At 38.7% G+C, this 24,848-nt stretch overlaps 1 protein-coding gene across 1 annotated transcript; it reads left to right on the top strand.

Moving 5' to 3' along the window:
* Window positions 1–24,533, top strand: LOC147215153 (SH3 and cysteine-rich domain-containing protein 2-like). Its single transcript, XM_086140029.1, has 11 exons — window positions 1–423; window positions 10,873–11,245; window positions 13,369–13,463; window positions 17,666–17,750; window positions 17,985–18,097; window positions 18,226–18,289; window positions 20,246–20,301; window positions 20,501–20,589; window positions 21,237–21,288; window positions 22,254–22,391; window positions 22,557–24,533. Exons 1-11 carry the CDS (start codon window positions 349–351, stop codon window positions 22,653–22,655), a joined length of 1,239 nt encoding a protein of 412 aa, XP_085996155.1. The 5' UTR covers window positions 1–348; the 3' UTR covers window positions 22,656–24,533.
* The last annotated feature ends 315 nt before the right edge of the window (window positions 24,534–24,848 follow it).

Raw genomic sequence — 24,848 nt, 5'->3', positions numbered from 1 at the left:
GCGGGTGGGGGGAAGATCCGCCGAGAAGCGGGGGGTAGAGGACCGAGCCAGAACACTCCCTCCGTCGGATGCTTTCTCCCCACTTAACGCGGTTTAATTCGACATTTATTTAAAAAGAAATCCAAAGGTCTGTCTTCCTCGCGGAATTTCCCCCAAATTAGCGATGAATTCAGCGCATTACAGACGACTCGACGACTAAAACTAGCTCTGCCTCTGTGGTTTAGAGACTGTAGCGATGTTTCAACGTGTGTCCGCCTAGTTTCTTCGTCTCTTATTCGCCGTGGATTTCACACTTTATTTTTCCAATTTATGTGACTTTTTTCATAGAATACGTATTTTTTTTCTGAGATGACGGAAATCAGCGAGAAGGAGAATGAGCCGCAAAACCTTCACAGACCCCAGCCCAGCCAGCCTGAATCAAAGGTAACGTGTGTGTGTGTGTGTGTGTGTGTGTGTGTGTGTGTGTGTGTGGGGCTTCAGTTTTAAGAATTGTGTGAACCGTTTGCTTTGCGTTCAAACAACTTGTTTTTAATTCTAACGAGACTATTTCAGTCGTGGCTACAGGTCTTGCGTAACAAAACTAATCAGCTTTAATTCTTGTAACTTGCCTGACCCTGAAGGGGTCAGAGATTACATCAACGAGCTTCAGTTGCATGTTAACCCCACTGGATGCATAAAATGCTAGACACTTTGAATGGCATCCATATTCAATTAGTCCGTTAGAATTAGATTAGATACTATACAGATGTTTAAGAAATATCCTTTCACATAATTAAGCCATTTAAGAATTGTGGTTTGCATCTCTGTCTCAGTGAAATTCCTTTTGCAAACACAAATAACACAGCAACTATGAATGTTTGTATTCCAGCATATATAAGGAAGCCAATTTTTGGAAAGAGTACGTTTTGGATTTAAATGCTTTTGCCACAAGGTTGTTAGCTCTACCGGTTGTGATGTGACAAATGCTGGTCATACACCGCCTGGATTATTATTTTTTTTTGTGATTTCAATTTTTCTTCTTTTTCATCAACAACTGTGAAAAGAAGTTTCAAGTATCATGAACTTACAAAACATCATCATATACAGTGAAGCAAATGTCAATAAAAGAAAAAGAAAGGAAAACAAAACTTGAGTTTTACTTGAGGTTAGCTTGAGAAAGATGTTTTGTGTTGTCTTTCGAGATATATGCGTCCATGCTGGCTGACGTGTGCTGATATTGAAAAAATCAACATCAATATTCTACATCATGTTGTTTTTGAGCCGTATTTACAGCATCAAGTATTGAACATAATGAAGAAATTGGAAGTGCTGGTGATAAATATTGTTAAATTTTGAAAATATTGGCTATCTAAACTGCTATGGCATAAGATAAGTTTAGCTCACTCCACATGAATAGCAGGTGCTCCAACAAGATAAACATTTTTGCTTTTGTTTTCCTTCCTCTTAATATCAGTATGGATAAAACCTCTAATATACTATCCTCTGAATGGCCCAGTGGATGATGGTCTTGGCTCTTCTCTTATGGGAAAAACCTTGAGACCAGGGAATAGGATGAAAGACATGGATGGATTTAGATGCGGGGGTCCATGTCCACAGCCATACAGTCCTAACAGTTTCACTATTTTGCTAGTCTGTTAGAATATTTTACAGAGTACATTTGGATTACCCAAATTGATTTTATAAATACATTTTATCACCATATTATTCCTTGACACCATCGCAGACTCAATTTCTAGTCAGTGATGAGTGATGATGAAAATCCCCCATCCCCCAAAATTGCCCCATTTTATATATTTTTAAATGTTTTGTAAATATGTTTATGCAACTTAATGCACTATATCTTCTTTAGATTAACAGCATGTGTTGCATGAAGAAAAAAAACAAACATGACCAGTGAGACCAGTCTTTTACCAAACAAAAAACTGAACAGGTTCTGTTACTATGACAATATTCCTGTGTTTAACAATAACTGCTTCTGACTCAATGAACAAGACTTTGGTGTACGAGCAAATGGACCACTGAAGAAAGCCCTTTGTGACAGTATGTTAGGGTTTGCAAGATTGTTGCTGTGTATTCTTTCATTCACTACCCATATCATGACCCACCGGTTGCCAGTCATCCGCAGACAGAGACATACAACCATTCAGTCCATCATTCACACATTTAGGCACATTTAGGCAATTTAAGTTCTTTAGTTAATCTTGTACATGTTTTTAAACTGTGGGAGGGAACTGGAGAATCCGGAGGAGACCCATGCGGACACTGAACATACCTTCCTCCTGTGAAACCAGGGACCTGCTTGCTGCGAAGCGGGAGTACTAACCATTATTATGTGTTGTGTGCGTTCTGTTATTGCTAATTTATGTAAAAGATTTCCTTCTACTGCCTCTTCAAAGTCTTAACTGTTAAATCTTCTTTTCCTTTTGGCTGTTACCTTCAGGGGTCACCAAAGCCAATCATCAGCCACCTTCTAACCCTATTCTTTGTATCCGCTTCTTTTATATTTCTGAGTTGAATTTATATGATAAAAACCATAAACCACATGACACACAGATTATCTGAATCTCTTGGTGGCACCAGAAGCTTTTGGGAAACAGGGATATTACCTTTTTTGAGATATAAAAGCACTTTTGAAATTACAGTTTTTTTTAGGGGTGCGAGATAATGAAACAAACTTGGGTCAACGGACTCAATGAGGTTTGATATACTCACAATATGTCTGTTTTACAATTGGTTTACCCATACAATTCACATACACTCATACATACATATATACTGTTAAGTTAATTTCAAATCAATCCTTCAATTCTGCCAGAGAACCTTTTAGTCAACATTATGCCAATGAAGCAAGGAAAGGTAAATTCCTCTATCACACCTTCTTTTAATTTGGAGCTTGTTAGAGGTGACATGATATTACAATACAGGTTTGTTTTCTTTATGGCGTCATGATCAGTTTCTTCAATCACATCTGTGATTTATCTTGGTTTTTCTTAAGTGATTTCCTCTCTGCCAGAAATTCATTTCAGATTATCACTTACTAACTTGACCTAAATGTTCTGCAGCATATTTTTTGATATACATTTTTTATAAAAGCACTATTACAGACTTAATTGGCACTGCAAAGCTGCACATCACATTATGGCATACTCTTGTTGGTCATCACCAAGGGAGCTCGGAACCAGCCTGGCAGGGTGGGCTTGTTGTTTTTTCTATTTGACTGCAGACAGCACAATGGATGGTGGGCGTTTAGGTGCTGCATGAATTTATGAGCCAATACACTAGCAGATGTTTGGTGTGACTAGCTAGGGGTTGGGTCATATTTCACGCAAATAGCTGCCCAGACAAAACAGAATTGGGTGGAAACAATCCTCCAAGCTGTGTCAGCCATGTAGTTCCATGTTTGCCAAGCCCCTGCTGGCAACTGCAACCAGCCCACATCCCACAGTAGAATGAAAGATTAAATATGTATTACAACTTGACTTCTGGAAATGCCCTTCTATCTTCTTGAGTATGCTGTTCCAAAACATATTTAGAGCTATTTTTTCTCATTGCTCTCCATCATCATGTTTATAGGTTTACACATCTAGTATTAACCTTTCTTGTTGCCTTTTTGCCTTTCTCTGTCTCTTCCCATTTCACTGGCTTTGTTAGTCTTTCACTCATCAACCGTCCTCCACTCTTGAGTCCCTATCCACTGTCAGTCTTCTCTGAGTATTTATTACAGTGCTAAGTGGTCCTACTAGTCTTCTGAAGTGGCTTTAATAGAGGCCGTGACAGTAAAATAAATCACTATTCCACCTCCACCACCATAACAACCCTAAGACAATGTCTCCAAAAATATTCTGTCTTCAGCACATGGATAGTGACAATCATTGCTGTGGATGCAGAGAATTTTGGCGAATCAAAGCAATCGTTCATATAGCTGTGGTTTTGTGCAGAAGGAAATATAGTTGTGCTCACAACTCCCTGCTGCATAAAGTTTGAGGTCCATAAAAGACAGTAGGTGTAAATGCTGATAACACTATGTGGTGCTGTGCCCTGGTCCACAGGGCATTTACACAGCCCATCGCTTGTTCAGCCAACACAAAGACATTTTTATTAGGAGAAATGATGGCCACACATCTCTTCCTTTTCGTCCTTCATGCTCTCTTCCTTGAATTGTTACTATCCTGATGCTGTTCCAATAGGATTCCCAAAAACCATGGCTCATCCTGCTCTCATTTATTAAATTGTTGTAACCTGCAATACGCATTTTTCACGTTTTGTCTGACTGTTTCCCATTCACAACTTCTCTTTGTCTTGTATTTCCTCGTGTACTTCCTCTTTAGACCCATATTTCATTATTCACATCATGGTTTGAATTGATTATTATACAAGTGAAAAATGTAGCCATCTTGTCCTATTACCCCTGTGAAATATACTGAAATTAATCTATATATAGCAAAATGATTAAAATAACATACACTTGGTTATTTGAATGGCAAGAGACATGCTTAGCAGGATTTTTTATAATTAAATTTACCTTACAGCCAAAGAGCTATTTTAGAAGACTGGCTTGTGGTGGTTGCCTGAGTGCTTGGGAGAAAATTGGTGAATTAAGAGTAAGATAGCCAGCCAGGTCATATAAGTAATGACCAAGAGAAAGGGGTGTGAAAAAGCGGTCGGGAAGAGCCAAGTGCACTGTTGTCGAAAAATAGAAATGAGGGGAAACATAAATGAGGGGAGATGAGCTGGCACATGAGAACAAATTCACTTTTAAAAATGAGAGAAGAAAAAAAAGTGTCAATGTTCCCGTGTGATCAGCACAAGAATTATTCAGGATTGAATTAGCATTCATTTTTCATTTAGGTTTCTGTTATTTATCTCCATTTCTAGTTTTCCAAAACCCTGGCAGACAAATTCATGTGTTCTTTTATGAAACATAATGTGTTTCGTTAACTTCTGAATTTCTGGATATGTCTGCTCCCAAACTCTTTTGATTACAAATGACTGCGTGTGGATCCTTTGTCACACATGTCCACTTTTGAACAGATTACTGTATATAGCACAGTGTATTCTTTCTCGTGGTGTTTGTTTCATCAGTATCACTGTTAGCAGGCGGGTCTCTCAGTCACCAAACCTCTGACAAACAATGATATGATTGTATTCTTCCTGTCAGAATGATTGACTTGAGGCACTGGCCTTTAAAACAAACTGTAGTCTGCAAAAGAAACACACAACAGAAAGCTTTCGGAGTGACAGATAAAGTTAGATAGTTACACCAGTAAAGAAAAGGAACAAAGTTTGAAGAGAGGGCATTTAAAATGTCTTGTTCATGAAAGTATCATTTAAATTCTGGAGTCACCCTGAATGTATCCAGTGCTACACTGTGCTGTTGAAATTAATGATGAAGTTATTGAATTACTGCCCTTGATTGTCCATTGAGGATGAGCGTGGAGTTTATTCAGTTCATTGTTTCTTGTTGACCCTAGGTTTATTGTGACTGAACTTCCTGTGGCTATTTTTTCCCTTAAAGTCAAAGTCCATATTATTATTAAGATAATGAGGATGTGTGCATGGTCACTTTGGAAATAGTTGAAAATGACTAGACTCATTGGATGATACAGATACAAGTTAGTCTTTTCCTTAGAGAAAGCTTGTGTTGCTAAGCAACTAATAGTTGTATGTTGTTTAGAGTTTAATGAATTTATGATAAACTCATAATTGTCTGAAAAAGTATTCAAGTTTGAAACTTTCCATGATATACTATCGTCACAGTTTCCTCCAAGGCTTTGTTGAATAAAACATTTACACCAGGATATTTTTGCATTTACCATATATTACCATATATTGCCAGAATTGATAACATCTTTGGCATTAATTGAGGGGAAATTCCATCACTGACTGTTATTCCAACCCTCACTTTTAGTGACAAGAAGTTGTGACTGTTAAACCATCATGGCTGACTAAATTGTTGAGCAAACTGGTTGCATATTGGCCCATTTTCCCACCAACCTTGTGTAAAAAGCATTGGTTAGTGGATCCATAATTACAGACACTGACCCCCCCCTCCAGCCATGGGTTTCACATGTAGTGTTGTAGTCTTTGGATAAGATGTTTGGGAGATAAAGTAGACTAGAGCTTTTTAATCCTCACAAGCAATGACTCAGCAACTTGAAGGGGAAAAAAGTGGAATGACAACTAAAGGTGGTTCAAGTCTTGCTACTTGAGTATACAACCCCCAAGAGAGTGCCAAGCTTATCCATGCCTCAACAAAAGTATGCAGACTTCTTGAGCTATTTTTTTTTAATAATGAAAGCAATCCCTTGCGTCAGAGGTGCACTGTACATGTAATACATATAGTTAATAATATAGTTTTAATGTATTTATACTCAGTGTGAAACCTGTAGCTGTTTCGATGAACACACAATGGATATCCTGGCAGTAATGGTAGAATGACACACGAAGCTCTTGCTCAAGCTTTACAAGCTGGCAGTATTAATGTTTCGGCCACACTATGGGACTTTTTTAATTTAGCTACGTGTTCAGCAACAAGGTAGCTAGCTTTGAGGGCTCTCTTGTTTACCTTTGTGGTTTTTCTCCCAAAAAATTGCCCGTTTCTCATTGTTTGTACGTAAGCGTACAAATTAGCCCATAGGCTTGTTTCAAATGGAAGGGTGTTTCGTTTGGAGATGGTGTTTAAGCTTGCTTGGCACCATGGCGCTATTGGATAGCTTCTCACCACACACCAAGCACAGCGGAGTCGGTGCCGTTGCATCCCCGGTGAAAGTGAATCCAAATGAAAGATAGCTTACGTTGTATTGCCTTGAGCTCACGTCTTTTCTTTTGTCCATCTCCATCACTGTCGCGCAGCACTAACTCTAACATTGACTTCTACGTCATCGTGTCACAGACGTGACACTGAACAATCTCTCACGGCACACTAGTGAGCCGCGGTACACTGGTTAAAAATCACTGGGCTAAATCACAAACCCGATGTGTCATTCAGCTCAGGAAAATTCTCAAATACCTCCAAATATGAAATAATCTCCTGTTTGAGCTCTCACATTCATTGATCGAATCATTCACATCAAGTATGAATTCTGTACAGATCTTTGGCAGTATTAAAAAGCATGTATTGCATGAAGACCAGTGGGCCACAGTTTGCCCACCCCTGGTCTAACCTCATGTGTCAGCCTGTCCATCATCACTGCAAACAAGAAATCCCTACTCCACTTTGAACTTCTCTGTCACACCTGCAGCACACCGCAGCACTGTCTTACTGCTAGCATACATGTCCTGCACCAGTCTAACATATTTCTCTGCCTCTCCAGGCTTCTTCATACAATACCGTAGTTCATCACTTGGCACCCTAGATCTACAAAAGCACAATGCCTTCTCTTTACTTCTCTACCAGCATTCGTGACGCAAATACTGCATCTGTAGTGCTCTTTCTAGGAATGAAACCATACTGTTGCTCACAAATGCTGTCTTCTGCTCTCCGTCTAGTTTTAACTACTCTTTCCCATAACTTTATTGCATGGCTAATCAACTCAATTCCTTTAAAAGTGCCGCAGTTCTGCACATCTCCTTTATTCTTAAATATGGGGACCATCACACTTCTTCTCCATACCTCAGGCATCTTCTCCCTCTCTAGGATCCTGTTGAATAATCTAACCAGAAACTCTAAAGCTTCGTCTCCTAGACACTTCCATACCTCCATACGGATATCATCTGGACCAAGTGCCTTTCCACTCTTCATCCTCTTAAATGCCCTCTTCACTTCTGTATTCAAATCCATATTCATTCCTTTGTTGTCTTGTCACTTCATTTCCAAATCTGTTTTTTCCTGTCAATAATTACCACAACCAGTGAGTTGCATTTTTGATGCCTAACTTTTCCAGATACCCTGTCAGACAGTGCTCAGGTAGAACCCTGTGCCTTGACTTCTGAGGCTGAAGCCAGCCTTGCATGACTGCCTCAACCCGTTTATGAGGAAAATTGCATTTTATTCATGTTAAGCAAGTTAGAACTATATAAAAATGCAGCCCTTCTTTTGTCATCTAGCTCCTCAGCTGTCCACTCACTATTGTCCCCTCATGGCATGATGTACCGTTATATAGTTTTTCTGGCAGAGGCCTGAAGTCACGCTTGCGCTGGCTGATTGACATCAATTACACACATGCTTCACAATCACCTGCTTATCCACAAAAGTCTAGTAATTTCCCATCACATCCAAACAGAACATTATAGCCTGACAATCATACACATACACAATCGTTTCTTCATCATTATACCTTCCCTTTATGCGGCATTTTTGTTGTTGTCCTTTTTACAACTGCGATTTTGATGTAAATAGAATTCAATTCTCAAGACTCTGTCAAGGAAATCACTGTTTACAGCAAATTGTAATCAATTATGTGAGCAGCATCTGTAGAAATTAAGAAATTAAGGCGATTTGACTGGATTGTAGTGGCAGTAGGATGACTTTTTGCCTTTCACAGGCATCTTGTGTGAAAACTCAACCCCCACTCCCTAATCATTAATTTATCCAGGCATTCATCACAACAACCTATTTATAGAAGCCCCCAGCAAACACCCCAGTGCTCATTTTCACTTGGACCAAAGAACAAGGCCAAGACATCGGCTCTTAGGGGTGATAGAGAGACCCTGGTTCACTGTGAGGCTTCAAAAGACACTGGCAGTTAATGTTGATGGTTTGGTCTTTTTCCCCTTTTTCCTGTTTTCTAGGCCTTTTCTAGTTTTTCTTTTCTTCTTCCTCTTAACTCATCTACCCCATACTATTCTATTATTTTTCTTTCTTCATTTCCCTCAAAACCACATTGCTTTCAGTTCCAAATCTAGTTGCATTGTCATGAATTAATTGCTGTGAGTAGTGAAGAGTGTGCTGGGTCTCCAGCACTTTGATCCATAAATAACATTTTCAAGACTCTTTTAAAGAGAAATGAGCAGTTTTTTCTCTTGCTCTTCTCTTTCAGAAATTATTCCTTCTTAACATAATAAAAAAGTTGTATTAGTCAGGCCGCTGTGTCTCAATTGCAAGAATCTGTGCCCCCAGACGGTCGGTGGTCTCAATCCCCAGTCCACTGAAATCGAGTATTTAACTTGACTCTGGTATTTTTTTTTTTTTTTTTTATACCTGCAAGCAATAGTTGTCTTGACTGAAATGATAAATCTACAATCTCCATTTAACAGTAGAGCATAGTAGCTTTTATTTTCCTTACACTTTGTACAATATGGGTCCGCAGATTGTAATCATTTCAGCAATCATCTATTTTTAATTAATCTATTGAGGAACTGCATAGAGCTGTTGTGTTTAAATAGTATTTGTACATTGTTTAACTTATTTAGACTTCATTATATCAGATCTGTGTTGCGTTGTGTTTTACTGTAAGCTTGCAGAGCTTCAGTGGGCACTGAACAGGACTGGCCTTTGCTGCAAAGCAGATTAACACAGCCAGACAAGTTAAAAATATAATTGAGAAACATCCATTACCAAAGGGACCACAAGCTTGAGCCAAGAGGAGGCCATTAAGGAAAATGTGGACTCAGCTCCCTGAAGAAAACATTTACGAGAGCCCTTCTCAAAATGGGTCAACGGAGAAAACGCTTCATCACTCAAGCTAATTGGCACATGTGAATCTGTAGCTTAAATAAGTAAAAGAAGAATCTGCTCAATGATATTGATCAGATTTTCTGCAAAGGAGTGCAGATGGTAATGCAGGGGCTTTCAAAGCTCAAAGGTGCAATATACATGGTGCGAACACTACCTCCTTCCTCATAAGCGAACAAAAAATCAGGTATATGAATCAAACTGTTTGTACTGTTTGTGAAGCACTATGCTCAAAATAGGTACACATTAATGAGTCTGCAATTGAAGAATATTGGACACGCACAATAAATGCTAAATTTAACACAACCTGTGCAGGTTTCCCTGAGATGTATTTCATCTTTGTCCTCACACTTGATAAATGAATCTTCAAAAAGTTGCGTATCCTGGATCCTTTGTCCTGGGGGTCATCAGGATTGTATTTAATTAATGCATTTATTTATTTTTGTAATGGGGCAAAGAATAAAGAATGGTGGTCATATGGTAATGTAAGACATGTAGCGTGTTGGACTAACCGTGTTTGTTGTACACACGGATTACATCAAATGCCAAGGTGCAGATCGCTCAATGAAACTAATCAAATGTGAATTTCAAGGGATATTGATTAGGTAGGATTCACAAGGGTTAGCAAATTTGTGATCTAAAGATGGGGTGGGGGTGCGAGGACAGTCAAAAGGTAGAACTAGCTGATAGGGGGTGAACAATTATTCATTTTTCAAGACCAAACATCCTACCAACCTTTAATTATGCACTGCGTGACTTGAGGTTTTTAGAAAGGTTTTTATGTCTTCACCAATAATCAGTTTGAAGTTCCTGAACACTGAGAAGTATTGTGTAACAATTGAAAATCCTTAAGAATCAACTTTTAGAACTACTGCATACTACCCAGTATGCGACATGAAATTGGCAGTCCTGAGCAACAGTGAAAATGTTTAACCATTGTACATTTTTGTATTATTAATAACATTTTTTTCACAAATGCATATCAATTGAATCAGTCATATGAAAATCCTAAAATGTGAGGGAATTCTAAATTGTAAATATCTAAATCTTGAGTTTTAGGCCTGTATCAAATGTTACAGAAAGCATTTTATACTACTTATTTTCTGAATAATTACCATTATTAATACTGATTGTTGAATTGTTGATAAAAATAAATGGGAGAGCTGGACCCCATTCAATTACTTGGCATGAACACGGTTTGTAGTTTTCATGTTCAGGTCTTATATTATTTTAATGAATGTCTCGCTTTTCTCTTTCAGCTGCAGCGGCTGAAGCGCTCCTTGTCCTTCAAATCAGTCATTCGTAGCAAGAGTGTGGACAATTTTTTTCAGCGTAGCAATGGTGACTCTCGCTCTCACTCCACCTTTATTACCACTCCTCCGGCCCCACAATCACCTCCTCCTCCGTCTGAGTCCCCGCTGGCCTACGAGCGATCTCCTACGCTTTCCCCATCTCTTAGTCCAAACCCCTCATTGTCAGAGACTACACATTCCCCCGCCGTCAGTCCCTCACTGTCACTCACCTCCAAAAGTCAACTGAAGGTCCAAGCCCAGCCAATCAAGACGCACTGTTTTCAGGAGCATGCCTTTCGTCGACCAAGCAGCTGCCATCGATGCAAACATGTCATCCAAGGTGGGTTACAGTACAAGCAAGTGTAAAGTTATAAAAGAAAAAAATTTAGACCTATTACATCCTTGTTTGTACACAGTATCGGTATATGGTCTAACTAATTGAACATTCCTTGTGTTCCTTAATTTCCATTATTAATAACTGTTAGGATGTAATTAGCAGAAATATGTAAAAACCTACTGTTAACCTTAATATAATATAATATGATAATATTGAAGGACATTCAAAAAATGTTTTTAAAAAAAGTTGAATGATTTCATTCTTGTAGGAGAAATAGTTCTTTTTTTTTTCATTTTTTCCCATGTGAACTTGTCATGTACAAATGCAGAACCAAACTAAACTAAACTCCTCAAGTTTCTACAAAAGAACAGTTGATGAAACAGCCATTGAGTTAAATTGGCTGTGACTGGTTCACTGAAATCCCCAATAAATACATTTTATCAGTTACAGCCATGAAGTATCAGTAAAGCAGGTAATTGGAGTAAAATTTTCACCGGTTTCTGCAGCTCTACTATCCAGTCAAAGAAAGGTGAAGTTGGAGTTGTCATTCTTTTGTATCATCAGGCAGAAAAAAAATCATTAGTCCCTATCTAAATTGACAGTCTGTGCTGTCTCATGTTGGGTTCCAGAAGCAGAATTCCTTTGGGGGTAGTATAGTCTTTTCTAAAGTGGACATTTGTCAGCGGAACTGTTCATAGTACCCAGTCTACTGTACAGAGCAGTTGTCTTGGATTATTTCCCAGCCAACAATAAAAATTGATTGGCCAGCTATATGTGTCAAATCATAATAAATAAGAGCCTTATTTTCATTTGTGACAGATTCCAGTAACACTAGAGTTTACGACCAGTTTTACAACGACAGAATAGCCTGTTGTAAGACATGTCAAATTACAAATTGCATAAGTAATGTCTCGCTGTTTTTGAAGTGTCTATCACATTGTAAACGCTATATTTTTGTATTGTTGAACTGTTTTAACAAAGCCGGCGGAGAAACTGCACCTTACTGAGAATTTTCATTATGAAGAGTCACCTGATTAATGGCCAGTCTTGACGTTTCTCATGGCTCAGTATAGGATTGTGATAAATACTCAAAGCCTGTACCTGAGGTCACTGGCCCACTTGCAAACTATTAAAACCTTCTCAAGAGCTCATTAGTCATTCCTTTGAATAGCCTATGTACTATTCCTGATTTGTCATCAGATACAAGAGTGTATGCATAATGATATTTACTACTGTATAATATGAATGTCTGATATTTGCATTTAAGCATGGAGTAGCATTTGTGTTATTTAATAAATGTGCTATTTAAATAAACACAAGTACAAAAAAAACAGTATTTACAAAAAATCATGTCAGAAACATTTAGATTAATCTTTTTTGCATGGATATCTGTACACAGACATTTGAAATATAATACAAACAGTTATTATATTTCCCTACCTAATGTGTTCTGCATATATATATATATATGTGTGTGTGTGTGTGTGTCCTCAAAGCCCACCAAACACCATTCTGAGAGAGAGCCTAACCTGCATTCATTTCCTCATAATCATCAAAGTTAATGCTAAACACACATCAAACAAAGATCATAATAGAAAAAGGGATGTTTTATTTGATTACTAAGGAGCACCCTTACACCCTTACAGTGTTTTTTTTTTTTTGTCATAACACTGTTGCAACAGTTCTATTGATAAATACATGTGCAGGCTAATTTGAAATGACAGAAAATGCATTTATTTTCCTTTTCTTTTTTTTATTCATGATTGGCCCATGTCAGGGCAGGTCCTTTTACAGAAACTGAACGTTGTAGGATTAAATGCAATCTTATAGCTCCTGTTGGTTGTTAAAATACCATAAAACTGTTGTAATTCATCACAGATATTAACATATAGGTGTTGTCTTGGTGTGGATATGTAACTCAGAAAAGTCATTTCAGCTTATTGAATGGTGGTAAGACAAGCAATTATAGCCTATTAATACATATATTAATTTGTTATACTACAACAGAAACAGCAGCATCCTGCAAATGTTGGATAGTGGGGAAAGGCCTTTTTTTTCTTTTCTTTTTTTTTTTAACAGATAACAGTTTTGATACTATGATAAAATGGATGTTGATGTTCACGCAGGTAACTCGAAGCAGGGGCTTCGCTGCAAAGCCTGTAAGCTGGCTGCCCATCTCTGGTGCTCATCTGAATTGTCCCAGCAGCCTTGTAATGGCAAGGTAAGAGCAGAACATTCTGAATTTGAGTCTCATTTCTGTGCCTTTTGAACATAAAACTTAAACTTAACACTTAACTTTACTTCTCACCTTGAATAAACAGAAATAGAATTTTAAGTGTTATGTACGTGACTGGCATCTGACACTTAGGTTGAAGACAATATTTTGTCATCTAGTGCTGACAGGGGTGTGAAAAGCAGTCTGTGTCTGTGTGTGTGTGTGTGTGTGTGTGTGTGTGTGTGTGTGTGTGTGTGTGTGTGTGTGTGTGTGTGTGTGTGTGTGTGTGTGTGTGTGTGTGTGTGTGTGTGTGTGTGTGTGTGTGTGTGTGACAAATCTTAAATTGTTGTCTAACTTTTCTGACATGTCACTTTGCCCTTCAACAGTCATTTTTCTGACATGTGTTAATATTTTACTTCTTTACCAAGTAGCTACTGGCGTGTAGATTGAAAGCAAGTTGTCGCTATCATTTGATGGCAATTGTGTAATTGGACAGGTTGGTTTTGTATCAACTAATCTATTCATTGCAACCTCACAAGTTTTTTCGATCTCAACAGTATCACTCAGTTGCTTTGCTGAATAGCTGCAGCTCCATTTCTACCGTGACTGTAGTCCAGCTTAGGGAAGCAAGATTTTTCCCACCCAAAAATAATTTTTTATGAATTGTTAATACACAATTTGATTGAAGTGGATGAAGTGCCTTGTGACTTTAGACTAATGTGGAAAGCAATATGTCTCTTATCTTATCTTGGCTGTAACTTTGCCCTTCAAATCAAGAAACCACATTTACTCCTCCATAGATGGAGGATTTGAGTAGCTTCATTGTCCCCATGTTGTTTGAAAAAGACAAAGTCTCCTAAAAACCAGCTTGGATAAACAATTGTGAAGTTAATTTGGAGTAACCAGAGCTTTGCGACATAAATATCAGAGGAGTGTAACGGCTACAATTATCTCCCAGCAATGAATACCATAACTTTTGTTCTAGAAACAAAAGTTATGACACAGATAGGTTCCAATGGGCAGGTCCCAACATTTTATCACTCAGCCTTTTTGTCTTCCCTTGCATGTGGTGTTTGTCTCTCATAATGCCCTTCTCTCTTCCTCTCTTGTCCTCTGTCTTGTCTGTGTGCTACATTTCCTTCCTTCCCTCTCAACTCTGTTGGAAAAATCAATATCTCCCTGTACCAGCTGGTCTGGCTAATTCAGTGTGAAATTCAGTGTGTTTGAGCACACACAATCCCTCGAGGATATGACACGGCAAGCTCTCGCCAAGGCTTCGTCAGTGTCCTTTTCGATCATTGCACACTCATCAAAGCAAGGATTAGGAATTTTTGTGAACCTAAATGGCGGCTGGTTCCTATACATCTGAGAAACATAACATATGCCTGTCAACCAAAGTGATGCAAAACCAATATTCTTTCAGATGGACTCTGTTTTGTTTCTGGAATCTCATTGTATATCAACATAGGAATAGTGAATCTTTCTCCTGTGGGAGTGAAAGAATTTGCACAATAGAAATTGCTAATGTGGTTGCAGGAATGAAAGCGTAAAGTATCTGCTGGCACCAGAGTCCAGTAAAAAGCAAGAGAAGAACGCTATCATCAAGAGGTGAAAGCACCATGTTCAAAAGCGAGTATCACTACGACAAAATAATGTTACAGCAGAAGAATGTGTGTGGGTGTGTGTGTTGACTGCACCTGCTCTGGCTCGCTTTCAGCCCATTTGCTGAGTGCTCCCATAAATGACCAACTGCCCTAAAATCTTCTCTGAATAAAGCAGCTTTCATTTCTTTTGGAATCAGGACAATTTCCAAATCAATGTTAATTGAGATATGTTTCAGAAATAAGACTGCTTAGCTCTGCATAAAATAATGATGTCTGCAGGATGGCAAAACACACCGATCTACTCTAGACTTTTTGTGCTCATCTTCAAGCACGAGTACCATTCCTGCATTCTATAGATGTCTACTAAGCAATGTGTGTTACATCGGCGTTTGTAATCTCTTAAAGGTTGTACAGTAATCCTTTACACTCACTACTGATGAGATGTTGAGATCTAATGTTCTGGCTAGTGTTTGTTTTCCTGTGTGGAAGAGAAAATGTAAGGTTTCAAACACTTGGGAAATGATGAATCTACTTCCAATTTGCAATACCTAATGCATTTCAAATTGCAGCACTGCCAGAGGAGATGAGGCTAATTATCACTTGCCAATTAGCATAACCGAACAGTAAATGAAGCATGTGCCAACCTTATTTAAGGAGAGTCCTTTTATTTTTGTCACAAAACTGTGTCCCAGGAAACACATGACATAAACTAATTAAACCAAAGATCATAAAAGCAATAGTAAGCAAAATGCAACAAACTCAAACATGCTTTGCCAAATAAGTACACGTGAGAGCTTTTCTGGTCTTTTTTTGCTGGCAGAAACACATAAAATTGTACAAAATCTATAAAGCCAGTGATACTTCACTTCCAAAATAAAACTAATTTTACCGTGACATTTTTATTTTCAAAGTAGAACAAAAATAGCCAGAATTGGTTTAATAGGACACCTACTTATTTATTTTTCATTCAATCTAATATCAGAGTCTTTAGTTTGTTTAGTCACGTCACATTTGACTTAAACTGGCAGGAATGACGCACAAGTAACTCAGTATTCTCCTTGTTTAGTTTCACTTTTTTCAATGTCTACTTTGTGCACATGTCCACTCGAATGGCTGCATCTGTACATAACCAGTCACAGCATAATTGCACATTGTCGGCAGCATAATGTATGCACTCATTGCATTATTTATTATTTAACTTTGCCTTCAAAATTAAAGAAAAAAGAATTAGGAATTTTTTCATGGACTGCTATTTTCGGCGTATACAAGTTAGAGCGGACGCTCTGCAGAAATGAGATGAAATACCTTTTTGATGCTATATTTGCAAGCGGTTTCTTGATGGAGAATTTTGAACAAATTCATGGGTGCATCAGTGAAAAATATGACTTTGAAATGTTATCTGATGAGTCATATATTGGAGCTCAACACATTTCTCAGGCTAAATAAAGATACGGACTCCTATATCAAAGATTGTTCAGTCCCTGATCTACATTGGTTGATCATCTCCAGTCTGACAGTGACAGACCTCTTTTGTTCCTAAATGTGGTCTAAATTTACTGGAAAGAAAAGGGGAAAAACATAGTCATGCCTCATTACTGCAGTATTTGGAGACATTTGGTGAGTATCTACCACCAGCAGTGGGTAATGAGGCTATAGTAATAACTCACATTAGCTGACTGAGCTAACATCTGTTGGAATAGACAAGTAAACTTACTTTTTGTGGTTATCCTTTCCATTCGCATGAGTAGAAGTTTTCTTCTTTCCAGTTTTGGACTGGTAAAACACTCTGTTGCTCTGTTATATTCAGAGTTAAGTGCCTTTTAGTTAATTACAGATACATCATCTCTGAGTCAATCGTACGTTTTTTTGGAGGCGTTTACGATTCCCTAATAAAATTTTGAATACTATTGAGACATTTTTCAGGTCCTCCGTCTAATTAACTCATTACATGTCATACTCTGCTCACTCATGATATCAGCTTTTTTATGAGAAAGTCCATCTTCTAATTCAGCACAACTCTCAGGTGTTTCCATGTAGATTTTGATAATTTCTAATAAAAAGAATAATATCTCTTAATTATTTGGATCATATGCTTGATGTTTGAGCCTGTTCCCTCATCTGGGGATTCATTACAATTATTGTGCTCACCAAGTGGTCCAGAGCTTTTCATTGTGAGGGAAAGAGCCGGATTAAAGGTATATAGATTTTCGTTGAGAATGTGAGAGAAATGGCTCTTGGGGCAATAGAGGTGGTGATTGTCATACTGTTTGAATGTTTGTTTATAAACTATCAGCTAGCCAAGGGGCAATGTTATACATTGCTTTTGTTAGCAATGTATAACATCAACATTGCTAACATTGCTTCCATTAGAAGCAGACAAATCTATCCTTTTATTTTACAGACAAAAGATGTTAGGTCTGAAAATGCTTTCAGGCTAAAGTGCTTTTTATTCTACTGCAGTTTTTGGACAGGGGAGTGGAACTGTTTTTGATTCAATATTCTGTCCCGCAGCAAAAGCATTCCGACTTTCTTTTCCACTTCAATCGCTATTTATCATTGCTACAATCTCACCTCTATGTCCACTCTCTTGTCTAACTTTCTCAGACAGGGGCTTTTAAGAGGAACTTCAGCTCTCCGCTGCTTACCACCGATCCCCTGGGCGTGGTCAGAGAAGCTCCCGCAGCGCAGGGTGAGTGATGGAAGCACAGGCTGATTTATCACAGTAGCAGGCTGTAAGGATGACTAATTGCCACATCTGTGGCCTTCATCCCTTGACGTGTGACAGACTTGTGTGTGTGTGTGTGTGTGTGTGTGTGTGTGTGTGTGTGTGTGTGTGTGTGTGTGTGTGTGTGTCACTGTCAGTATAGTGTCAGCTGTCAAATTGTACATATGTTCCTCTGTCCCATCTTGTCTGGTTGTGCAGAGGCAGATAAAGGCAGTCTTGACCCTGTGTATGAAGCATTGCGCTATGGGACATCACTGGCTCAGATGAGTCGCTCCAGCTTCAGCAGTATCTCAGAGTCACCCTGTCATGAGGTATACTATGCGTACACACACACGCACACACACATACATAAATTATACGGACAACTCAAATCATAATCTCGTAAAGAAAATGATCACATGAAGAATTTTGTTGACTTTGCTGGCTTTCTGTATTATAGGCAGATAAAATACATGACAAACTGGAGAACCAGACGATTGCTGAAGAGGAAGCCATCCCAGGAAGTACAAATTCATACATTTTATTCATACGTTTATTTTTGTCAAGAGATAGCAGCTTTCAAAAAAGCCCTTTAAGGGAAATCACACAGTTGAATAGTCTTTTATGCACTATAACTTTTTAGGCACTGTATTTTTTTTTCCCCCCGTTTTTTTTCCATAATATAGGCAGTCAACTCATGGTGAGTTGAGGTCAACTGCAACCCATGCTTTGGGTTCACTAAATTCTTGATCATGCAGATTTATTTATGACCTGTACTTTCTAGACTTTGACAGAAATTTTACTTCAGGTAAAAGAGCAAGATGAGTTTAATGTGCTGCTTTGACTGTAATTCCGTTTGGTCCCAGTTTGGGGACTGCGGTTGAGGATATGTAAAAGTCTTAATTTTGAACAGCTAAATTCCTTGTATGGGTTTTGAGCTTCAGATTGGTTTGATAAATCTAGAAAAAGGAGCAACTGCATTTTCAATAAAGAAAAACTCAATTGCGCCTAAAAACCAGGCATGGTATATGGGAATGAAAGCAACAATCCAAAAGTCCCACTCCTCTGGCTGGTAGATTGCAAAATTGCATTTTCCCAAGTCATGCTCATGCATTCTTGGGATGTCCACGGGAAGGGTTTGTTTAGGAGAAAAGGTGGCAACTTATTCAAAGAGGACACTATGATTCAATGTATGTACGATGCCAAAGGGGGGAAGCAAAAATGCGTTTCATTATTAAAAGATTCATTATTAGCATTTTCATTCTGCCACCTGCTATTTGCTGGGTCTTTCTGGGCCCAAAATGAGTCAGAGGTGGTATGGTAATGTGGTCACGCTATCCATATGTGTATATTGGGCCTTCAGGAGGCTCGGTTGTAATTGGACTGAACAAAAGGCAATTGTTTTGTTAAGGCTAACTTTATTTCCAAAATTAGGGTGATTTTTACTACATTCACAATATACGATGAAATAGCAGGTTCATAAGCATCATTGATAAGGGCCCTCTGTGGAAAGGATGAACAGGAATGTCCATTTGGCTCCCAGGTCTGATCCATTCTTTGCTTCAAACTCATACTAACCACACTTATAACCACAACCATAACCAAGTCTGATTACAATAGAATAGAGGGTCGACATACTGGTCTACCGTTCTTGAGCTCTGACTGACAGGAGTGCCGTAAAAGGATTTGTATAGCTTAATAAACTGTAAAACTCAATTTATTTATTTTTTTAGATCATCATACGATGAAAATCTCATATCTTTGCAAGATGTACCTAAGGTTAAATCTCTGCCCCATTTGGATTGCTCTCTCCAATATGCACATTTTGCTCCTCTGTGATTATAGTTTGTAGATTCTTTGCATCTAAGATCCAGTGTGACTAAACCAAGAATTTTAACACGTGATTGAAACACGACCACATCATATAATAACAGCATTAGACAATACGAACAAATCAAACTATCAGGATTTTTTTCTCAATGAGATACTTTCAACCAGGAACAAATTGATCACATGATTTGTTTTGATATCTGAAGACCAAATGTTAAATCCCTCCCAAAATGTGACTTGTTTTGCAAAGGAGAATTACAAGCAACATTTTAGAACGAGATGAGACGTACTTTAATGAGCCCATGATTTGGAAATTGTTGAACGCAAGCCACATTAATCCCAGGAACGTACAGTTCGCTGCATGTGTTCGTCCTCCTGGCAGCACAATCCCCCCACTGTCTTGAGTCCCAGGAGGGGGGATCATGTTTGTTTTTACTGCTGCCACTTAAAAGTAAATGACCTTGGTGCCTGCTTTCCTCCTGTTTGCTGCAACTGACAAGACATCTCTCTCTCTCTCCCTCTCTCTTTCTCTCTATATATTTGTCCCCTTTTTTCTTTTCCTTTTTGTTTCACTCTTGCTGTTTCTGTCCTCCTCTCACATGTACTCTGATTAACCCTATAATTACCTATCTGCCTGTGTATCTTTTCAGTGCTCACCCCTCCTGAAAGCGAGAAAGCTGATTCAGAAGACAGGGTCAGCCTGAAGGTGTGTAGTCAGCGTTCCTCTCATCTTTCAGCTGCTTTCTTTTTTTTCTCGGTGCAGCTGCACCCTGTCAACTCCCTTTAAACTCTCTCCCCTTTCCACTCACTTTTGGACTGCAATTTGAGGAACCTACAGTTATCAATATTCATATCTCTGGATCACTCTTTTTTTTTTCTGTCCACTATTTTTTTTTTTTTTTTAGACTCCCAAGCGGGTTGAGGTTCACTCCATCCACACCTATGTGGCTCTCTATAAGTTTCTGCCTCAGGAAAAGAATGACTTAGAACTACAGTAAGTTTCTATACTCTGTGTGTGTGTGTGTGGGGGGGGGGGGGGGTCAAAGAGTCACTGATGAGAGATTGGGGATGTGCGTATATACACCATCTGCCATCTCAGTGGGACAATTGGAGGGAGCTGAAGGGTTTTGAGTTGGGAGGAGTGGGATGAGGAAAGAGCTGGAGAAACAAACCGCTGTTAGTGAGAAACACAACAAGAAATAGTAGTTTTATGACGGCCTACAACTAATCTCGAGAAAGTGAGTCGAGCTTTGCATGTTTTCAGGTGGACGAAGCCTTCAGATTATTTAAAGGATTGAAGATTGTAAAAGAATACATGTTTGTGTGTCAGTCACCCACTTTTGTTGATTTTCTGATTTTATTTGAAAAAGGCAACTTAACCTCAGTCACAACCAACTGGCAAAAATCCAGATCCTGAAACTTGATTTAGAGAGAACTAGATAACAGTTAATTGAAGACCCAACAACCAAAGTAGATTTGTTTAATGGAAAAATAGATTTTAAAGTCAAAGAGTGTACCTTATTGATAGTCCTTTAAGCAAACTACTTAGATGCTGGGTTTTCTCGTGTAATTCTCATAAATGCTTTAATGATCGTATCCCTCTGCTTTATTTTAAGTACTCTGTTTTACTGTCTCTTGCAGACCCGGTGATAGAGTCCAAGTCACAGATGACTCCAATGAGGATTGGTGGAAGGTAGACTATTGAATAACCCCCCTCCCTCTTTTTTTATTTCTCTCAGGACCATTTAACTTATTCTAGATTAGATATGGTGGAATAACCAGTCAGACACGCATGCGATTCGCTGATTCTTTCCTGGTCAAAGGCCAGTCTCTTCAGAGTTGGAGGCTGTGGTGGATCACAGCAGATTTAGCTGTTCTCATGAAGTAGAAACATAAAGTGGGACAGGAGATTTCAGCTGATGCTCTTAACCTTCTTTCTCTGAGGGATGAATAATAGACACATAAGCAATATTGAAAAAAGCTTTCTTTTGAATAAATGAATATGTGTCGCTTTAATTAACTGCTTTAAAATGTTAATCAAGGATATGAAGGTAGTTTGTGTGAGAGAGGAGGATACAGAGAACAGGGTTAGATGGAGAAGGTTGATTCACTGTGGCGACCTCTGAAGGGAAAAGCCGAAAGGAGAAAGGAGTAGAAGAAGAAAAAAAAATGTCAATCAAAGATTTGATGGTTATACTCTTTCTGTCTCAATATCCTTTTTCTTTGATTAGTATGTGTAATGACCTGTAGAAACAAAAAAAGGTCAATTTAATCATAAATTACTTTATACATCTGTGTACCAGAAACTTATTGCCGTATTAGAACGATACAAACAGAGCTTTTGGCCTAAAAAGCCAAAATGTTCTTATCCTCATTTTCCCACCACTTGTAGTGGTTTGTTTTAAATTCACTTTTGTCACCATCATAGAAATGTGGTCCAAAGTTTGTTAATAAGCAAATGCAGCAATCAAAATCAAGTGTGGTTGCATAAAGTAGGACAAGGACTTTCGAGGCCTGCGGTCATTCAGAGGCAGGAGGCAGTGATGCACAAGTAGCTGTGAATTTTTGTCAACAACCATCAGAGTGAGTCATGGATTTTTGTACTTAAAGCACTGAGATAAGAACAGTGCAGAACTTTTTGCTTGGTCATATTTTCAGGGGAAAAGCCGAAACAAGGTGGGATTTTTCCCAGCCAACTTTGTGCAGCGGGTCCGTCCTGGTGAGCGGGTGTGGAAGGTCACGGCTGGTTTCCATGGCAACAGAGACAAAGGCCAGATGACTGTGAAAGAGGCTCAGGTGAATGTGCATACAATCATTCGCACTCCCTCTGAATACATTAAATAGTTTTATGCAAATTAATGCAGAAAAGTGCTGAAATTAGAGGACAACATTTCTGATTTGCCCCTCCCCCTCTCATCCTGCCCCCCAACCCTCTACCCTCCCAACACTCCTTAACTGCAGATCTGTGTGGGAAAGAATGAGGAGACGGACGGTTTCCTCAGGCTGACCAGTGGAAAAAAGAGAGGCTTGGTCCCTGTGAATTATCTGCTAGAAATATGATGGCCTCTCCTGGAAACCCAGTTTGGTAGTAAAGTTCACGAAGACAGGAATACTCAGGAGTGTTTATCCAGCACCTCACTGATCGCCACCAACCTCCACCTCTCCAGAATGTGGCAGCAAGCAAAATCTCGAGTGGCCACAGATATAAAGGTCAACAACTATGCTTTAGGACGCAGAATACTCCAAGGCTAAGTGAGATATTAGCGAGGGGCTTACTTAGAGCTACTTTCTTGTAGCATATCTTTACATTATGTGTGTTTTTACATGCACAACGCAGATGTAGCATCATGTGAAGAAAGTCTGGCTACCTCACTTGGCCATCTGTCTAAGAAAAAGGCAAGAGGACTACCTTACTATGATGTCAAGGCATTTCCAAGCCGACAGGATTTGCAAGACTTTGCAAGCAAACTGTCTTCATCTCATTGTACATGGTGTGAAAAACAAGACCTATCAGATTGTGAATGATTGTAGATGTTTATCATGGTTTCCTGTGTATACAAGTTTTCCCGTTTTGTTTTACCTTCCCCTAAGCCCTGACATCGAATTATTTGTTGATGCCACGTTTGCACTGTACGTGCAGGCTGCTGCTCTAAATGTAAACGCATCTGTTGCAGTGTGACTTTCGCCATGTACATATGTGTCATTCCAAGTCTGACGAGGAAACAATTCAGGTTCTACACTGAACGGATGTAAAGATTTTGAAGCAAAGTCTTTTCTGCTGCTCACGCAGTCAAATGAAAGTCACAACACACACAGATGCGCATATTCTGGGGGAGGGTATCTGTGTTTCAGACTGCTCTCAAGTGATTTGATTATACCACATTTGTGCTCTTCACAGCACTGATGTGACAAATGCTTTGTGTGCACTTCAGGGAGTTTGTCTCTCAGTCTGCCCTTCAATTCTATTCTCCTCGGATTTTACAGTTCACACCACTCCGTGTGGCTATAAATCAAACCATTAGAATCTGCTTCCTGTCATTGAGGTTATCTGTATGTAACGTCATGCAATATTTGGCGTCACATATGGCCGTGTTCTACAAAGTGAGAATGGTGTGCCACGCAGAGTATCTGAAATGCTTGTGTTTTTGTTTTGTTTTTTCCCAAGGAAAGAGCCAAAAAAATCCAAGAAGCTTGATTATAAACCAAACTCGGTTTTGTCTGTCAAAAGAGGGTGAAAAATGGGGGTCTAAAAAAAGTTGTTTTTTTTTTCTTCTTTTTTTGTATATGAATACCTGTAATTTGGTCAATCACAGTCTAGGTATCTCATTACTGCTCTTAAATTTGATGAAAGGTGAAATCCCCCCAAAAAGAATTAGATTTATTGCTTTGTTACAAACCACAAGGCACTGACAGACTGCCTTTTGTTTGAGCAATATCTGTAAATAACAGTATGATAGTATTTGTAAATAGCTTTATGAATATATATTAACTAGCACTCAAAACCAAGAGGTTTGCAGCTATCCAGGAAACAATTGAGGGCATTAACGTCACAATTACCAATAACAGGAGACCATTCATTAATCTTTCACATGACATCAGCTATAATTGAGCCCTTTCAGCACAAATCTCTTAAAACACTATGCACAATAGTTCTAGTCCCTCCCTTTATTTTCTACTCCACATAACCACTCGTGTCAATGTATATCTTTGCTTTGGCAGTTTGTATAAAAATGTGGACTCTGGTTTTGAGAGCATAGCAGCTTGGACCAAGTGCAAATTTATGATGTGTGTTTGCGCCATGCTAATCCTAAACATTACTGTCAATGACTAGAACCCAAATTGGCTCAGGATCGGCCTTATCCAGGTGATGTACCACTACCAGGCTAGTTATTTGCATGGCTAGCTGTCCTGTGACCCTCACTCTCTCAATAAATTTGGATGAACTCATGTTGTGTAATCTCTTATTCGTGAAATATTAACTGCAATGCAGTATATTTCATATATGAAATGCAATCGTCCCAATGTATATATATACCAGTATTTAAACATGATAAAACACAGGTGATTGGTGACCTGAAGATCCTTGTGAGTATAACTAGCTATACCTGAAGCTGTACTTGATTATATTTATTTTATACTTTTTCGGGTATATAAAGGTCATCCAAAATGTTAATTTTCCTAATTTTTTAATTTTTTTTTTGCTGACCTTATCACGATGTCTGCCAACTTTCATATATGAGTCAGGACTATGTA

This window comes from Fistularia commersonii, chromosome 32 (assembly GCF_037954325.1).
Source record: "Fistularia commersonii isolate RoL2024-O1a breed Wild chromosome 32, RoL_Fcom_v1.0, whole genome shotgun sequence".
In the NCBI taxonomy this organism is placed as follows: domain Eukaryota; kingdom Metazoa; phylum Chordata; class Actinopteri; order Syngnathiformes; family Fistulariidae; genus Fistularia; species Fistularia commersonii.
This window is presented reverse-complemented; position numbering and strand designations above follow the sequence as displayed.